Source organism: Siphateles boraxobius, unplaced genomic scaffold, assembly GCF_051911475.1.
Source record: "Siphateles boraxobius isolate OS27281-9 unplaced genomic scaffold, OSU_SipBor_1 47, whole genome shotgun sequence".
NCBI classification, from domain to species: domain Eukaryota; kingdom Metazoa; phylum Chordata; class Actinopteri; order Cypriniformes; family Leuciscidae; genus Siphateles; species Siphateles boraxobius.
The window spans coordinates 830,044-847,857 of record NW_027509108.1 but is presented as its reverse complement, the minus strand read 5'-3'; the positions used below and the strand labels follow the sequence as shown (position 1 = coordinate 847,857).

At 36.9% G+C, this 17,814-nt stretch overlaps 1 protein-coding gene and 1 long non-coding RNA gene across 3 annotated transcripts; both read left to right on the top strand.

The window, feature by feature from the left end:
* Positions 1-799: 799 nt before the first annotated feature.
* LOC143710389 (uncharacterized) lies at positions 800-16,885 on the top strand. 2 transcript variants are annotated; one of them, XM_077201342.1, is made up of 6 exons: positions 3,416-4,636; positions 9,975-10,359; positions 10,445-10,564; positions 12,802-13,290; positions 13,382-13,483; positions 16,604-16,885. In XM_077201342.1, the coding sequence occupies exons 4-6, from the start codon at positions 13,004-13,006 to the stop codon at positions 16,680-16,682; spliced, it is 468 nt and encodes a 155-aa protein (XP_077057457.1). In that variant the 5' UTR covers positions 3,416-4,636; positions 9,975-10,359; positions 10,445-10,564; positions 12,802-13,003; the 3' UTR covers positions 16,683-16,885. The 2 variants fall into 2 exon arrangements, with proteins under 2 accessions (XP_077057458.1, XP_077057457.1); XM_077201343.1 differs by lacking the exons at positions 3,416-4,636; positions 10,445-10,564; positions 12,802-13,290; positions 13,382-13,483; positions 16,604-16,885 and adding an exon at positions 800-947 and having other exon boundaries at positions 9,975-10,348.
* On the top strand, positions 11,466-11,668 carry LOC143710395 (uncharacterized). Its single transcript, XR_013194538.1, has 2 exons — positions 11,466-11,510; positions 11,563-11,668. It is a non-coding gene; the product is annotated as an uncharacterized LOC143710395 (long non-coding RNA).
* Positions 16,886-17,814: the final 929 nt, after the last annotated feature.

Sequence of the window (17,814 nt, the reverse complement as noted above, 5' to 3'; positions counted from 1 at the left end):
TTGATATCTCAAAAAATGAGCTTTCGTTATCTGATAAAAAATAGTAAAAATGTAAATTTTGAAGCCTTGCCAACAGAATGAAAACCTCTTATCAAAGATTGCATCATTTTATAGTTAAATGGCCCTGGGACAAAAAATTGCAGTTTTAATGAGTTTCAATGGGGCCATTTTTGTCCAAAAGGCGCTGAGAGGGAGTATTTTGTGTACCTAGTGCAAAAAATATATTTTTTAAGGAAATAGTGGTGAAATAGTAAAATTACAATAAAAATACACCTGTGCCAAATTTTATGCAGTTAGCATTAACAGAGGCAAAGTGAAAAAAAAAACTGAAAAGGCCAAAATTGTCCCTAAGGAGGCACTTAAATTTAAATATTCCAAATATTCCTTTAGCCATTAATTGTAAAAAAAAAATCCAGTGAGATTTTTGTATGCACAAGGAGTCTGCCAACGGCCGGTATGATCTGATCTCACCATCACTGAGTCTGTCTGTGATTACATAAAGAAACAGAAAAAACTGTGAAAGAACTGTGGCAACATCTCTAAGACACTTCACTCAAAAAAATGATGTGTTGGCTTTACTAAACTTTTTTATGTAAAAAGGTTCCACCGGTTCCACATAACTGGGTTTCGTTAAACAAACATACTTTGTTCATGTAACTTCAACATGATGGAAGTCATTTTAAGCGACCCAATTAAACTCTGAGCTGAGTGTTAAAGGAATACTGAAGCAGTGTTAAAGTTGGTACTATTTAAAAACACGGCACACATCTTAAAGACCACAACTCATCTGTGAACACATACTATATTGTACTATACTTTACTGTAAGACTGTAAATTTGAGCTAATAATGGAATCAGGGACCTTTTATGTAAACAGAAATATTAATAATAGATCAAGGCCTCAAACACAGAGTCGCAGCAAGAATGAAGGAAAAGATCGAAAGCAAAGTAAGCAGAAAGTTTAGTTTGACACAGAGACGGTGTCGCTAATGTTTGAGGGGATGAGAAATGTTATGTATGGAAGCTTATGTGTAGCAATATTCAATTTGAAATGTAATATGCAAAATGATAATGCAATATGTAAAACGACAATGCAATATGTAAAATGGCAATGCATTTCTGTATTTAAATTTACATTTTCCATTACATTTGTGCAACGTTTGGTGCAAAATGAAAATGATAATTCAATTATATAATTTACATTTGCCATTTCATACATATGTTTTAATATGTAAATTGAATACATATTTTAACGCTTTATAAGTTGCAAAATTAAAATGAAAATGTATTCAAGAAATTATTAGATCTGTTTAAAATGTTCAAGCAAAAACTGTAGCAAAATGATATTTTAAATGTTATTTTTCTTAATTGCATTTACACTCACAGTTAAGACACTTGCGATTGTATTTTCATTAAATGTCCCGCAATGAATGTAGCAAAATTCAATGTGCAAATTGAAAATGCATTCCGAGCCGATCGTGCCCCCGCCCCGCCCCCACCCTCCCGCTCTTGTCAATCACTGCGTGAAGTTGGCCCCGCCCCCACCGTATGCAAAACGTGGGCAAAATAGGCTCAGTCGTTTTTACTTCATTTGTGCTGTTACTTTGCTTTATTGTTTGTGCTGCTTCAATTTTTAAGATATTTAATAGATATTTAAAGAATATTTACAGGTCATTCTGAGGTCACCCAGCCCCCCACATCCTCCAAATAAAATAGTCTCGTTCGTTTGTGCCGGTTAAAGTTTTGTTTGTGCAGCTTCGGTTTTTTAAAATATTTAGACCAATTATAGAGGATGGCATCGAAATCCATCTGATTCCGTGATGGCCCTATATATTTATAAATATCTGATCAATATGCTTTATAAAATAGAAAAGGGAGATGGTTAAACATCAAATGAGTCACTTTATTGAAGATTACATTCAGATATGGTGAAATAAAGAGCGGCCACATTTTCCGGTATGAATATGACCCGTCAGATTCCGCGACACATCTAGTATATTTATCAATATATCTAATCAATATGCTTAATAAAATATAAATGGGAGATGGTCGTACATCACATGAGTCACTTTATTGAACATTACAGTCAGTTATGAAGAAATAACGAGTGGTCAAATTTTTTGGTAACGGTAGCTATGAATTTGACCCATCATATTCTGTGATCTCAGAGTATAGAGATCGCTAAGACATGTGACCAACTGGGCGGCAACGTCATCAGAACGCAAAGAATTATGGGTATGTTTGGCCCGTTTACATGGGCTGGCATAGCAGTGTTCTGGCATGAAAAAAAAATAGCGTGAAAAACAGAATATAGGCTAATCCTACAAAATGCAGCGGGCTAAAGAAAACATTGTCGGACCATACCAGAAAACTGTCGTCCGTTCAAATGTAATGTTTTAAGCACCACACTCCTCGCTCTCTCTCATCTATCTGCATGCAGTCAAAATTCATGTCAAGAGAGACGCGATCGAACTGTGTGTGTGTGTGTGTGTGTGAGAGAGAGAGAGAGAGAGAGAGAGAGAGAGAGAGAGAGAGAGAGAGAGAGAGGGGGGCGCGGTCGAACAGTGGAAGTTGGAAACATAAAAAAACATACTCCGTCATTTTGTTCATAGAGGTTATCATTCAAACTGCAAAGTGTTTACTTATATTTGTGTAACTTACACTCGCAATAAAACACAACATTGTGCTTTTGTCACACTCTAAACTCTTGTCAAACTGTAACCTACAACTGTCACCCAACCAAACACACACAGTTTTAAAAGCAACATATTTATCCAACCCCATTTCAAAACAGTCTGTGGGTTACATCTTTTGGACATTAATCATATCGCATTGGTTTTCATTTATTTTCTTCAGAGCAGTTACATATTCTACATTGATTAAAAAAATCAAATGTGTTTTTAATGGTAGAATAATTTTATACGAAAATCAATTATTTACCATTCAGATGAGAATAAAGTTAGGGTTCATTAAAATTAAGGAAAACAAATATATTGATCCGTTCTTAAAGGATAATTCAGGTATTTAGCACTTTGAGTCTATTTTCTAGTTAGTTTTGGATGAACTAATTTAGAGTGGTGGGTAGAATTTTGACGATGGTCCTGTCTCGACTTTTTGAATCTTTTAGAATCGCCTCTGACCGCTTCAGAGTGGCTGTCTACGAGCATACACAAACATGTCCTTAAAACAACACTTAGCGTTCGTTTTCAAAACTGTGCTAGAAGGACTATTGCAATTTATAACACAGCAGGTAGACGGCATCTTGAACACTGCGTTCTTCCCTCCATGCAATCAAATCTGGCGCCTTCTGTTTGTGCCGCGGATTCCCAAAATGCTTTGCGTTCACCACTGGCAATACGTCACGATGACGTCACATTAGCAATCTCTATTAGGCCAATGCATGTGTAAAGAGGGGGAGCCAAGATGGCAGCGGTGTGAATAGTCACGTTAGTCTAAGCGTCCAAATAGTTTGAGGAGTTTAAAGTTAACAAGACAAGATGAGATGTAATTTTTGAGTAATGATTAGTGTATGATTATTTCTATCGATTATTTTTGGCAATTTTTTATTTTTTGACTTGTTGAAATGGGCAAAAAAAGGAAGAATCAGTCCCTTCAAGAAAGCGCTATATTAGCTGGACACCTCGTGGAAGAAGAGAGCTGCATGGAGTCGGCCGGCCTGGAGATTGTTAATATTGAGACAGAAGTCGGTGCCTTTGAAGAGGTTTTTGCAAGGCCTGTTTCCTCTACTCCATCCAAGAATATGTCGAATGCAAAAGGCAAGAACGATGTTTCTTTATCTACAATCCTTGACGCAATCCAGAAGCTAACTACTAAAGTGGATGAAACGCACGGCAAGGTTGCCGTTTCTTGCGAAAAACTCGACAAACTATCTGAAAAGGTCTCTCAAATCAGTGAAGAAGTCATGAGGCACGATGTCAAAATCGTTCAACTTGAAAAGGAGAATAAGGATCTGCGAGCTGAAAACGTATGTCTAAAAGAAAACCTGGATGAAATGCAGCGGTACTCGCGTAGATGGAATCTCAAACTGCAAGGGGTCCCTGAACGCGATGGCGAAGATGCGAGAAGCGTGACGATCGACATCCTAAGAAAAATGATCCCTAGTATCCAAAACAAATTGGATGATGTAATCGATGTTGTACACCGTCTAGGACCAAGGAGATCCGACGGAGCACCCCGAAATATCATCATGCGTTTTACCATGCGAACCTACAGAGACATGGTATGGCGGGCAGCAAAAGACTCTCGCTTTCTAAAGGATAACAAGTTTCGCATCAAAGAGGCGTTGATCAAGCAGGATGTGGATGCTAGAGCCAAATTATGGCCGCTTGTCAAGAAGGCTCGTGAGGATGGAAAGGTTGTTTCATGGAAGGGACCCCATGCTTTTGTTGCTGGGAAAAGGCTTGAAATTAACCCTTGAGATACAACTTCGAGGTGTAACAGCGTTCAAGTTTAATTCCCGAGAGGTGAACTGATTTCTCTTATTCACAGTCTACATTCATGAAGCACCTGCAATCGAACTTGACTCTTGATTTGCACATGGACACTCGATATTTGCGGTCTGCCTTCAGGGAGCAACGTTAACGTTTGTTGTATTCTGTTGTGGTTCCTACAGCATCGTAAGTTTTGTCCTCCCTTACAGTTGCACTTTTGCCTAAGACTCAATATATATGTTAACTTTAACTACCTCCGTGTTAGCTCACGTTTACAGCGGTAAGCAAAACCTTCTGTGTTCTTGTTATTGTTCTGGGTTTCATTCTTATTATCCAAACAATATTCCAAGTAATTTTTTTTTCTTGTCTTTTTTTTATACTCTTTTCTTTTTCTTTGTGTAAATGCAAGTCGCTGAATTTAATTCTTTGAGCATTATTTCGTTAAACACTCGTGGCTTGAGAGATCTCACTAAAAGAAAGGCTCTATTCTTATACTGTAGAAGAACAAATGCTGATTTAATACTCTTACAAGAAACTCATTCCTGTGAGAATGATGCTCGTTTTTGGAAATCACAATGGGGGGATAAGGTATACTTTAGTCATGGCTCTAATCATTCTGCTGGTGTTCTCATTTTGATCAACAAGTTTAATGGAGATATTGTGGAGTCCTTGGTTTCTACGGAAGGAAGATGGGTTATTCTTGTCACTAAACTTGATAATTCTACTTTTATAATATGTAATATTTATGGCCACAATTTAAGTTCTGCCAACAAGAGTCTTATTTTGTCATTACAGGGTAAAATTGAAGCTTTAAAAAAGAAATATCAACAGGCATTTATTATTATTGCTGGAGATTTTAATGTTGTTTTAGATAATTCAGCTGACAGATTTCCTGCTAAAATGGGCCTCAGTAATAACATTATTTGTAACTTGTGTGACCATCTCCATATTGCAGATGCATGGCGCTACTATCATCCAGATGTTAAGGAATTTACATGGAGTAATAAGTTGCTAACTTCTAAATCTAGAATAGATTATTATCTGATTTCTCAACAGATACTGCAGTATGTGTTTGATGTTAGTCACCATTATGCTCCATTCTCGGACCACTTAGTAATTAAGTTGAATTTGCAAACAAAACAAAGGAAGAATACCTTGCGTGGTTACTGGAAGATGAACAATACTCTGCTAAAAGATAAAATATTTAATGATCAGATCAAGGGATTAGTTAAACAAATTTTTTTTAAAAATGAGTTTGAGTCACATGATGCTAATTGGGAATTTTTTAAATTTAAAGCTCGATCACTAGCTATTAATAGAGCTAAGGCCCTTAAAGTGGTTAATGCTGATAAAGAAGCTAACTTGTTAAGCAGCATTAATAACTTAATCAAAAAAGAGAATCTCTCTGTTACAGAAATTAGTCAGTTAAAAACCATGCAATTAGAATTAGACCAGATATATATTAAAATAGTTAAAGGTGCCTTCGTCAGGTCTAGGGCGAGATGGATAGAGGAGGGAGAGAAAAATACAAGCTATTTCTTTTCACTTGAGAAAAGGAATTTTAAAAGGAAAAGCATTTCTGCTTTGCAAATTAAAAATTCTGTTTCAAAACACCCGGAAGAAATAGAAAATTTTGTCACAAATTTTTATAGAAACTTATACTCCTCTGATTTTCAAGCAAACCAAAGTGATTTATACCTACATCAAATTAAGAACTATATACCGCAAATTAGTGATGAATTTAAGTTATTATGTGAGGCTCCTGTGTCATTAAATGAAATTAGGGATGCAATGAAATCGATGAAAAAAGGGAAGTCGCCTGGTTGCGATGGCCTCACTTTAGAATTCTTTATACACTTCTGGGAAATTTTAGAGCAACCCTTTTTTTCAATGCTTCAAGAATGTATTAAATCTGGAACGATGATTCCCACTATGAAACAAGGAGTGATATCTCTTATTCCCAAACCGGACAAAGATGTAACTTTAATTGATAATTGGCGTCCTATTACACTTTTAAATTTTGATTATAAATTATTTGCTTCTATATTTGCCAAGAGATTAAAACAACATTTACATCATATCATTAATGAAACACAGACCGGCTTTATGAAGGGACGTCATATTAGCTGTAATACTCGTCTTGTTCTGGATCTTATTGATTACAAAGAAGAAATTGAGTCTGATGCAATCATCTTATTCCTTGACTTTTACAAGGCTTTCGACACTGTAGAGCACCAGTTCCTTATAAGCTCTTTAAGGGCCTTTGGATTCCCATCCAGTTTTATTAATATTGTCCAAATGTTGTACAAAGATATTGATAGCTGTTTAATTTTAAATTCACGAACATCACCAAGGTTTCCTATTCTTCGCGGAATAAGACAGGGTTGCCCTTTAAGCCCATTGTTATTTTTAGTGGTTGTAGAAACATTATCCATTGATATTTTGCGTAATCATAACTTTGTTGGTCTTAGTATTTTTAACAGAGAGATTCGTATTTCACAATTAGCAGATGATACTACTGTATTCTTAAAAGATAAAATGCAAGTTTCTCCAGTATTAACTACAATCAATGCCTTCTCTAATTCTTCTGGACTCAAACTTAATTTATCCAAGTGTGAAATTATTTGCTTATTTGACAATGTAGAATCTGAAATTGAAAATATACCAGTTAAAAATGAAGTGAAATATTTGGGGATTCATATAACGAAAAATTTAATTAGTAGACAGTTTCTGAATTTTTCTTCACGTCTGTCCAAAACTAAATTTATTTTTAATAGTTGGCTACAAAGAGATCTGTCAATTTTAGGCAGAGTGTTTTTATCCAAAGCAGAGGGATTATCCAGGTTTGTGTACCCTTCCCTGTCTTTAGCTGTAGATAATCACACCTCCAAAAATATTGATAAAATTTTTCTTGATTTTGTTTGGAACAATAAATCTCACAAATTGAAGAAGTATATTTTAGCAAACAAAAGAAGTGAGGGCGGTCTTGAAGTCCTGAACTTTGACGATACAAATAATACATTCAAAATTAATTGGTTGAAGAGATGCTTGCTTGGGTCAGACACTATGTGGTATTTTATCCCAAATAACATATTTAAAAGGGTAGGTGGCCTTTCTTTTTTGATGAAATGTAATTACTCCACTGGTAAATTACCCATTAAATTGGCTAGTTTTCATCAACAAGCTCTATTAGCCTGGAAATTGGTTTACAACCACAACTTTTCCCCCCATAAAACCATCTTATGGAATAATTCAGATGTTAAAATAAGAAATAGATCACTCTTTCTTGAGAAATGGTTTAATAAAAACATAATTTTTATTGCAGATCTATTCAACTCTAATGGTGATTTGTTATCCTATGAGAGTTTTATGAATATCTACCAATATCCTGTCCCGTTTAAAGAATTTAACTCTGTTACAAAGGCTATTCCGAGTGGTTTATTATGTCTGATGAAAGCTTCCCTTACCTATGAGGCATGTTCTAAACATTTATCCTTGTTATGTTTGGGTGGTGTTTCACTTTTAAGTAAAGATTGTAATAATAAACTTATTCGTCAACTCTCTCAATCTAGAAATCAATGTACTCCAAAAGGAAAATTCTTTTGGAATTCTATAATAGATAACATTCAGTGGAGGAAAACATGGTTACTACCATTTAAATATTGTATACCCAATAAAATGAGAGAAGTGCACTTTAAAATTTTGCATAATATATACCCTTGTAATGCGCATTTATCCAAATACTGTGATGTAGCTGAGGTATGCACCTTCTGTAATAATGAAGTTGAAGACGTCTGTCATTTGTTTTTTTCTTGTAATGTTTCTTCAATTTTCTGGAATGATTTAAGTGCTTATTGTTTTTCGAAAGTTAATGTGATTAGTAATCTATGCTTAAAGGATGTAATTTGTCGCTTTGAAAACCCTAACAAATCTTTAGAGTCTACTGTTAACTTTCTTATCATTGTGGCAAAATTTTACTTTCACAAGCAAAAATTTCGTAAGAAAATTCCTTCTTTTAATGATTTCCTTTGTGAAGTCAATTATTTAATCAAATCATTAAGAACAATCGATAATAGAAAATGTACGTCTTTTCTGAAAAAATATGATGAGATCCTCCATGTTCCATGAGCTATATCTCTGCCGTTTTTTATTATTTTTTTTTATTTAAAATTTATTTTTATTTATTTATGTATTGTTTTATTTTTTTTATTTTTTTATTCTCGTTCTGTATCCTTTAACAGTGCAAATTTGACTATGTACAATAGATGCTTTTTTGGAAATGTTCTATATTTCTAAGAAATGTATATTTGCACTACTGTAAAACATTTCTTCAATAAAAAAAAAAAAAAAAAAAAAAAAAAAAAAAAAAAAATGCATGTGTAAAGAAAACCTGTAGGATCTCCAACGTTATTTGGTAATTATAGTTAATAGTAATAAGAATAAAGTTAAGCATATGTATCAGACAATGAGGATATTTAATTCAAAACGAAACAATCATTAACAGAGTCCTGCATCAGACAACAACAGCGCAGCATAATGTTGACATCAAACGGGTGATGAGGCAGAACATTCTCCCAGACGGTCCAACAACGCACTGGTTCTATCACCTGCAGACGCAGCGTAATAATCTTCGGAAACACTACAATTTCTCTGTTCACGATCCCCTTCATCTGCCAGTAAATGTACGCTCGTATCAGCTCTGCTGCCGCCATGTTTCCTTCCAACACCTCAAAATGTTGCCGAGCCCCGCCTTGATGCAGTGATTGACAAGAGCGGGAGGGTGGGGGCGGGGCGGGGGCACGATCGGCTCGGAATGCATTTTCAAATTGCTCATTGAATTTTGCTACGTTCATTGCGGGACATTTAATGAAAATGCAATCGCAAGTGTCTTAACTGTGAGTGTAAATGCAATTAAGAAAAATTACATTTAAATTATCATTTTGCTACAGTTTTTGCTTGAACATTTTAAACAGATCTAATAATTTCTTGAATTTATTTTCTACATTTTCATTTTTAATTTTGCAACTTATAAAGCGTTAAAATATGTGTTCAATTTACATATTAAAACATATGTATGAAATGGCAAATGTAAATTATATAATTGAATTATCATTTTCATTTTGCACCAAACTTTGCACAAATGTAATGGAAACTGTAAATTTAAATAGAGAAATGCATTGCCATTTTACATATTGCATTGTCATTTTACATATTGCATCATCATTTTGCATATTACATTTCAAATTGAATATTGCTACACATAAGCTTCCATAGTTACGTAAAGTTTCAATTATTGGTTTCTGTATAAAAACTGTAGGCTAATTGATTCTAATTTTATATGAAATGTTCCATATTTTAGCTTATAAGAATTCCAAATGTTTGTCATTATAAAAGAACATACTTTTTTAAAAAACTCTATCATTTATCTAACAAAAAAGCTTGATAACTAACAAAGGTTGATTTGAAATGTTATCTAATAATATAGAGTTAACTTATATGTGTGTGTTTTGTGTCTGTTTGTCAGGAGGAAGCAGGTGTTTGGTGTTGATGACAGTGTGTCTCGGGCTCATTTGTGTTCTTCTGCTGGTCTTCATCTCACTGTACATCACCATCACAGCAGAGAGAGACATGTTAAAGAGTTACAAGACCACAGTTGAAGAGTTCAATCACACTATCAACAGCTTACAGGACAAGAACACTGATCTAGTGACTGAAAAAGACCAACTGAAGAACAACTTAAACTCTTTGAGTCAGAAGAAACTGGAACTGGAGACCAGAGTCAATGATCTCAGTGTTGAGAAAAGTCAGTTACAGGGAAGTTTTGATGCTTTGAATCAGAAGAAACTGGAGTTAGAGACCAGAGTCACGTCTTTGAGTGAATAATTAAATAAAGAAAAATCTAAAACAAGGTCACTACAAATCTGTTTTTCAGTAGAATCTTTTCCCATAATTTTCTATTTCTTAATCCATTTTTAAAAATTGGGTTTCTGTTAGGAAATCTGTGTGGTCCTGTATTTGTTCATATCCAGTGAGTCGAAGAGCTGGTCTGAGAGCAGGAAGTTCTCAAGAGATCCAGGAGCTGATCTGGTCATTATCAACACTGAAGAGAAGCAGGTGAGATTGTGAGAGTGTCAGTTAACCAATTAGAGGAATCACACTCTTTACACGACATACCGTTTTCAACTATTGTGCATTTTGGGCATTTATTTACATGACAACGGCTTTTTGGGGCCTGAAAACGCAAACTTTTGAAAACAGGTTTCAAAGTGCAAGTTTCGTAGTTTGTGTAAACTACAAAAACGCAAATTTGTGAAAATGTGTAAATACGCATACGTATTACTTGTCCAGGTGTGTAGTTCCCTTTCAGTCGAGAACGTCAGACTTAGTCGACGTCGACTGAAATGGGGATCACACTTAGGAAGCCTGTCTTCTTCATACAACTATTTAATCAAGCCAATTCAACATTGGCGTGCGTGATTACACGCTCCGCCCCGCAGCGTGGGTATAAACACGGAAGCGGACGCAAGCACCAGTTGCCTTTTGCTTCGGAGCCGATCGGATGTATCGGATGATCACAGCAAGCGAGTGTGTCGGTGTTCTTGTGGGAAGACCTCCCAGTGCTGGGGTTTCTACAGAGCGAGTTCAGCGTTGATCGCGAGCTTCTTAAGCTCTCAACTGCTGTTTTAACAGCATCAAATTTCTATTTGTTTGTGTGTTTGATGGTTGGTTAACCCTCTGGGGTCTAAGGTGTTTTTGGGGTCACACCTGAGAAGACAATGACCGCATAATGAGCTGCATAATGAGCCTTTCACACTGGTGTGTCACGGGGTAACAAAGAATCCGAGTACAAAATAAATTATATTATACAATTAGAAATTGTAACCAATTACAAATAGGTTACAATTTACAATTTTACCAATATTTCAAGTGTAATCTTTCTTTGTAAAATGTATACATTTTATCATACGTATTTCAAAGGTAAGGATTCATTAGTTTGAATATTGGAACAAACACTATAATCAGGGGTGCACATAACTTTTTCAGTGAGTTACTCAGGTGTGTACCAGGAGATGGTGTTTGGTACTCACTGCATGTAGCGTGGTCTTAATAAGTGCAGTCTTCCTCACTATCCTCCTCAGTGTAGAAGCTGTCAATCACAGCTGTCAATCATGACGTCACGTTCCCGTCTTTATAGCATATAACTAACTAAAGAACAAACTTATTTAAAAAAAACGAACACTTACATTTACATCAGCGTGAAATAACTACCTAAAATGACAGAAAACATTTTTGGGAAAAATGTATTTGAAGTGTAATTTGATTGTTTAGTTTCCATCGCGTTCTTTAGACTTGTTGTAGGAGGCCTCTGACGCAAATAATGAAGGATTTTTTTAAAAATTATGTTTTAGTAAGTTTTTAAGGAAATGTTGTAATATTGCAATGTTGGGCCTATTTCAGCATTTGCACTCACACTGTCAGAACAAATATACAGAACAACTAAGGGCTCATTTGAAGTGTGGATTGCTTACATGGCACCATAACAGTAAATACGAATAATAATAATAATAATCACCCAACAGTCATATTTTTATGAATTCAAATTTATTAAAAATAAACATAAAATATAAATATTAAATAGAAAACAGATTGAAAACTGTCAAAGAAACAGTGTCCAGTGTTCACTTGGAATGATAGTCCCAAAAGCAGGTCCTTTCCTCTAGACACATTGCGCATGCGCGTGCGGTCTGTGTTTGTGTTTGGAGCTCCGTCGAATTGATTCATTAGTCCCTGATTTTCTTCTTTACTACTCATTTATAAACAAGCACTTTCTATTTTTATATCATGTGAACTTATCCTCGACACTATTCCTTATAAAAAACAATCGGATTGCTTTGATATAGCTACTTAGATCCAACTTTCGGCTAAGATTCGAATCTCGGCTACTAGCCTTTAGCCCACTAGCATTTCACGCGTGGCCTCGCGCCTATCGACCCTCTCATTTTACACCCGTTTCGCTGAAAGGATACGGGTTATATCCATCATTTCAGTCCTAAATTAGTAGTGATATTGGTAGTATCACTACTAATTTACTGTTCATCTGTTACAATGGCGAACATATCGGATGTGTGTCTAACGTTACCTCTGAGTGCAGGTGAGGACACATTTGAGCTGTTTTCGGTACGATTGGAGCTGGAGTCGGTGGAGAAGCAGATCCGTGTTCTGGTGGTGAAGCAAGCCGAGCTGCGAGATCGGCGATCAGCGCTTGAAACATCACGCGCCGATGCTAAAAAGTCAGTGGTTAGTAACTTTTTGACTCCGACTTCGTCTACTCCGTGCGTTTCTCTGCCCAGGGGGACGCGATCATCTCTGCCTTCACTCACTCCGGCACCGAGGCAACACCATGGACCCTGGGTGATCCCACAGCGGAAGACACGAGCCAGGACCAGACCAAGGACCTCCCCGCCCCTCCCGGTCTTCGAGATCTCCACCCGGAACCAATTCTCCCCTCTTCGCGAGTCGGAACGTGACGCCGCCGTGATCATCGGCACTTCCATGGTCCGTCATGTCCGTGCTACCTCAGGTAAGCGTAAGGTGCGCACTCACTGCTTTCCTGGTGCTCGTGTTCTTGATGTCGCTGCACAGATTCCCGAGATCCTGAACGGTGACGAGCGCGTCGGAGCTGTCGTGCTACACGCGGGGACGAACGACATCAGGCTGCGGCAGACGGAGGTTCTGAAGAAGGACTACAGGAGCCTGATCGAGACGGTTCGCAGCACATCGCCTGAAGCAACGATCATCGTGTCTGGACCGCTTCCCACGTACCGACTAGGACAAGAAAGGTTCAGTAGATTATTTGCTCTAAATGAATGGTTAATGTCATGGTGTAATGAACAGAAACTGCTCTTTGTAAATAATTGGAATCTGTTCTAGGAGCGACCTAGGCTCTACCGTGCTGATGGCCTGCACCCCAGCAGAATCGGAGCGGCTGTTCTGTCGGACAACATCTCCAAGACGTTACACACCATATGACTAGTAAGTCAAAGTCCAAATCACAGTCTTTGCTGTCCCAACTTAATTGATATAAGTAGTGTAGAACATTATATAGAAACTGTGTCTATTCCTCGCTTAGTGAGGCCAAACAATAAATCTAGTGTAGGATCTAGCAAAAATCTTATTGTAATTAAACCAGAAAATCTAAATATCAGTGAACAAAAACAATTTCTAAAGCTAGGTCTTCTAAACATTAGATCGCTCACACCTAAGGCGGTTATTGTAAATGAAATGGTCACAGATAATAGTTTCGATGTACTTTGCCTTACTGAAACCTGGCTTAAACCAAATGATTATTTCGGTCTAAATGAGTCTACTCCACCAGGATACTGTTATAAGCATGAGCCCCGTCTGATCGTTCGTGGCGGCGGTGTTGCAACAATCTATAGAGATATTCTTAATGTTACTCAGAAAACAGGTCACAGGTTTAATTCGTTTGAAGTACTTGTGCTAAATGTTACGCTCTTAGATGTAAGAAACAAATCTATATTATCTCTAGCCTTGGCTACCCTATATAGACCTCCAGGGCCCTATGCTGACTTCCTAAAAGAGTTTGCATACTTTCTCTCAGATCTATTGGTCAATGTCGATAAAGCAATAATTGTTGGAGACTTTAACATACACGTAGATAATACAAATGATGCGTTAGGGGCTGCGTTTACAGATTTATTAAACTCCTGTGGGGTCACGCAAAACGTCAGTGGTCCCAGTCATCGTCTAAATCATACACTAGATTTAATTATATCATACGGAACCAATCCAACTGATATAAATATTATACCACAAAGTGACAATCTCACTGATCATTACATGGTATCTTGCGTAATACGTACTGCTGAAATTTGTCATGTTGCGCCACGTTATCGACCAGGCAGAACAATCCTTCCAACCACTATAGATAGATTCTCAAATAGCTTACCTGATCTATCTCAGCTGCTCAGTGCACCCAAACAAACAGATGAACTAGAGGAAATGACTAGCAGTTTGAGCACCATGTTCTCTAGTACACTAGATATTGTTGCACCAATTAGATTAAAAAAGGTTAGAGAGAAAACTAAAGCACCATGGTACAACAGTGCTACGCATGCTATCAAGAGAGAAACTCGTAACTTAGAGCGTAAATGGAAACAAACTAATTTAGAGGTCTTTAGAATCGCGTGGAAAGACAGTATGTCACGTTATAAAAAGGCTCTAAAAGCAGCCAGGGCTGAGCATCTCCGCAAACTAATAGAAAATAACCAAAATAATCCAAGGTTTTTATTCAACACCGTTGCTAGACTAACAAATAAACAAACATCACCAGAGCAAAATATTCCGTTACAATATAGTAGTAATGATTTTATGAATTACTTCAATGAGAAAATAGAAAGCATCCGAAACACAATTGTAAATATACAAGCCTCTATGATGTCTTATGATTCAGCCTCAATTATGGCCCCTCTAGAACAACTACACCGCTTTACAACTATAGGACAGGAAGAGCTAAATAAACTTATCATTGCATCTAAACCAACTACATGTTTATTAGATCCAATACTCACTAAACTACTGAAAGAAGTGTTACCTTTAGTGGAAGAGCCTCTTCTTGATATTATTAACTCATCTTTGTTTTTAGGTCATGTTCCAAAAATATTCAAGCTGGCAGTAATAAAACCTCTCATTAAGAAACCGCAACCCATCTCAAATCTTCCATTTATGTCTAAAATACTAGAAAAAGTTGTGTCCGCTCAATTGTGCTCTTTCTTGCAAGAAAATGATATCTATGAAAAATTCCAGTCGGGATTCAGACCGCATCATAGCACAGAAACTGCGCTATTTAAAATTACAAATGATTTACTTTTAGCTTCTGACCAAGGCTGTATCTCAATACTAGTTCTACTCAATCTTAGCGCTGCGTTCGACACTATAGATCATAAAATACTCTTGGATCGACTACAAAACTACACTGGTGTTCAGGGACAGGCATTAAGCTGGTTTAGATCGTACTTATCAGACCGTTACCATTTTGTCTGTTTAAATGGGGAAAAATCAAAGATAACGTCAGTAGACTATGGAGTGCCGCAAGGATCGGTGTTAGGCCCTCTGCTATTCTCAATATATATGCTGCCACTTGGTAATATTATAAGAAAACATGGAATTAATTTCCACTGTTATGCTGATGACACTCAATTAGATATATCATCACGGCCCGATGAAAACACTAACTTAAATTGACAGAGTGTCTTAAAGATATAAAATGCTGGATGACGTTTAATTTCCTGCTATTAAATTCAGATAAAACGGAGGTACTACTTATTGGTCCAAAAAACTACCCACAAAATCCCTTACAATACAACTTTAATTTAGAAGGATGTCCTGTTACTTTATCCACTACAGTAAAAGACCTGTGTGTTATACTAGACCGCAACTTGTCTTTCGAAAATCATATTTCATATGTTACAAGAACAGCCTTTATCCACCTTAGAAACATTGCTAAGCTACGTAACATGCTATCTGTTTCTGATGCAGAAAAGTTAGTTCATGCATTCATGACCTCGAGACTAGATTACTGTAATGCTTTATTAGCTGGCTGTCCTGCATCCTCAATAAACAAGCTACAGTTAGTGCAAAATGCAGCCGCTAGAGTTCTTACTAGATCAAGAAAATATGATCAAATAACACCTATTTTATCATCTCTACACTGGTTACCTATTAAGTTACGTATCAATTACAAAGTATTCCTACTGACCTATAAAGCCCTAAATGGTTTAGCTCCTGTATATTTAACAGACCTTCTATCGCCATACAATCCATCGCGCTCTTTAAGATCACTAAATTCGAGGCTTCTGGTCATTCCTAGGATATCTAAGTCCACTAAACGATGGAGGGCGTTCTCACATTTAGCTCCTAAACTCTGGAATAGCCTTCCTGATATTGTTCGAGACTCAGACTCGCTGTCCCAGTTTAAAACTAGATTAAAGACGCATCTCTTTAACCAAGCATTCACTTAATGCTTAACCTTTAATACTACTGCTGAATCAGTTCGAATGCATTAACATTATGAACATCAGCTATGCTAATTATTTTCCCATCTGCCTTTCTGCTGTTATCTCGGGACGCTAGTCCCGAGGTAAATAGCGTTCGTCAGCTCCAGTTTGTATTCAGCCTCTCACGGAGACTTCAGATGCCCCAACTCCTGTGAAGAGACGACTCGACGCCTGTGAAGAGACGACTCAAAGCCGGCGATATGTTATGCCATAAATTAATACATGATTAACTAACTGTATTTTTCTATGTACATTTCCGAAATGCACTTTCTGTAAAGCTGCTTTGAGACAATGTGTATTGTGAAAAGCGCTATACAAATAAATTTGAATTGAATTGAATTGAATTAAACTTCCTGCAGAGCGTATTCCAATATCCTTTTTTGCAGTGTCTGCAACGTCCTCTCATTCTGAAATGAAAATAATAGTTGTAAGAGTTAGAGTATGTTCAAGTATAAATAATTGAAATGTAAATGAATCCTATTTATGTGATACATTCCACTGAAGTCCAGGGCTGGGACGGTTACCGCATTACCACAATACCGTGGTCACGTGACGCCTACCACGAGTCTGAGCTCGTCCCCGTCATCACCGCAAAAAAAACATTGGCCTGACCATGTGTGCACGTTGTGTCCAATGACATGGATTCATTGATTCTAATGACATGGATTATGTCTAATGACATTGTGTCTTACATGGATTTAAGGTTTTCTAAACAAAACGTATCATCACAAGATGGAGCAAATCTGATCTTTCGTGAGTTGTGGAGCGCAATGTTCCATGACACATAATAATATTCCATTCGTATTAGAGATGCACGGATGGGCTACAGCATGTCATCCGCAACTTTATCACAAAACTCATCATCTGTCCGCCATCATCCGCACCAACGTTTTTTGACCAATTTTCAAAACCGCACCCGCCCGCCATCCACTGATTGTTTTAAGGTCTATGGGCGATGCGAGGCGCTGCTGCCGCGAGGCTAGAAAGCTCTTGGCTGTTCTAGAAAGGAGACAGATCCAATGCAGCAAAGATATTTAAAGGCTAAAGTAGTAAAGCCTATTGACTATGTTGTATCCCCAGAATATCAGCAGTGAACTCCGTTTGCGATCGGCGCACAGGGACAAAAATAAATAGCCTAAATAAAACGCACATCGGCAAACCTGACCTTACCTGACTAGGCTACTGTACAATTTTATCAGTTCGTTTTGAATTTTGTTTACAAGTAGACATTTCAAGCTTTCTATTTATTTCTCATTTCTGTGAGGCAAGTAGCCTATACGCTGAGTT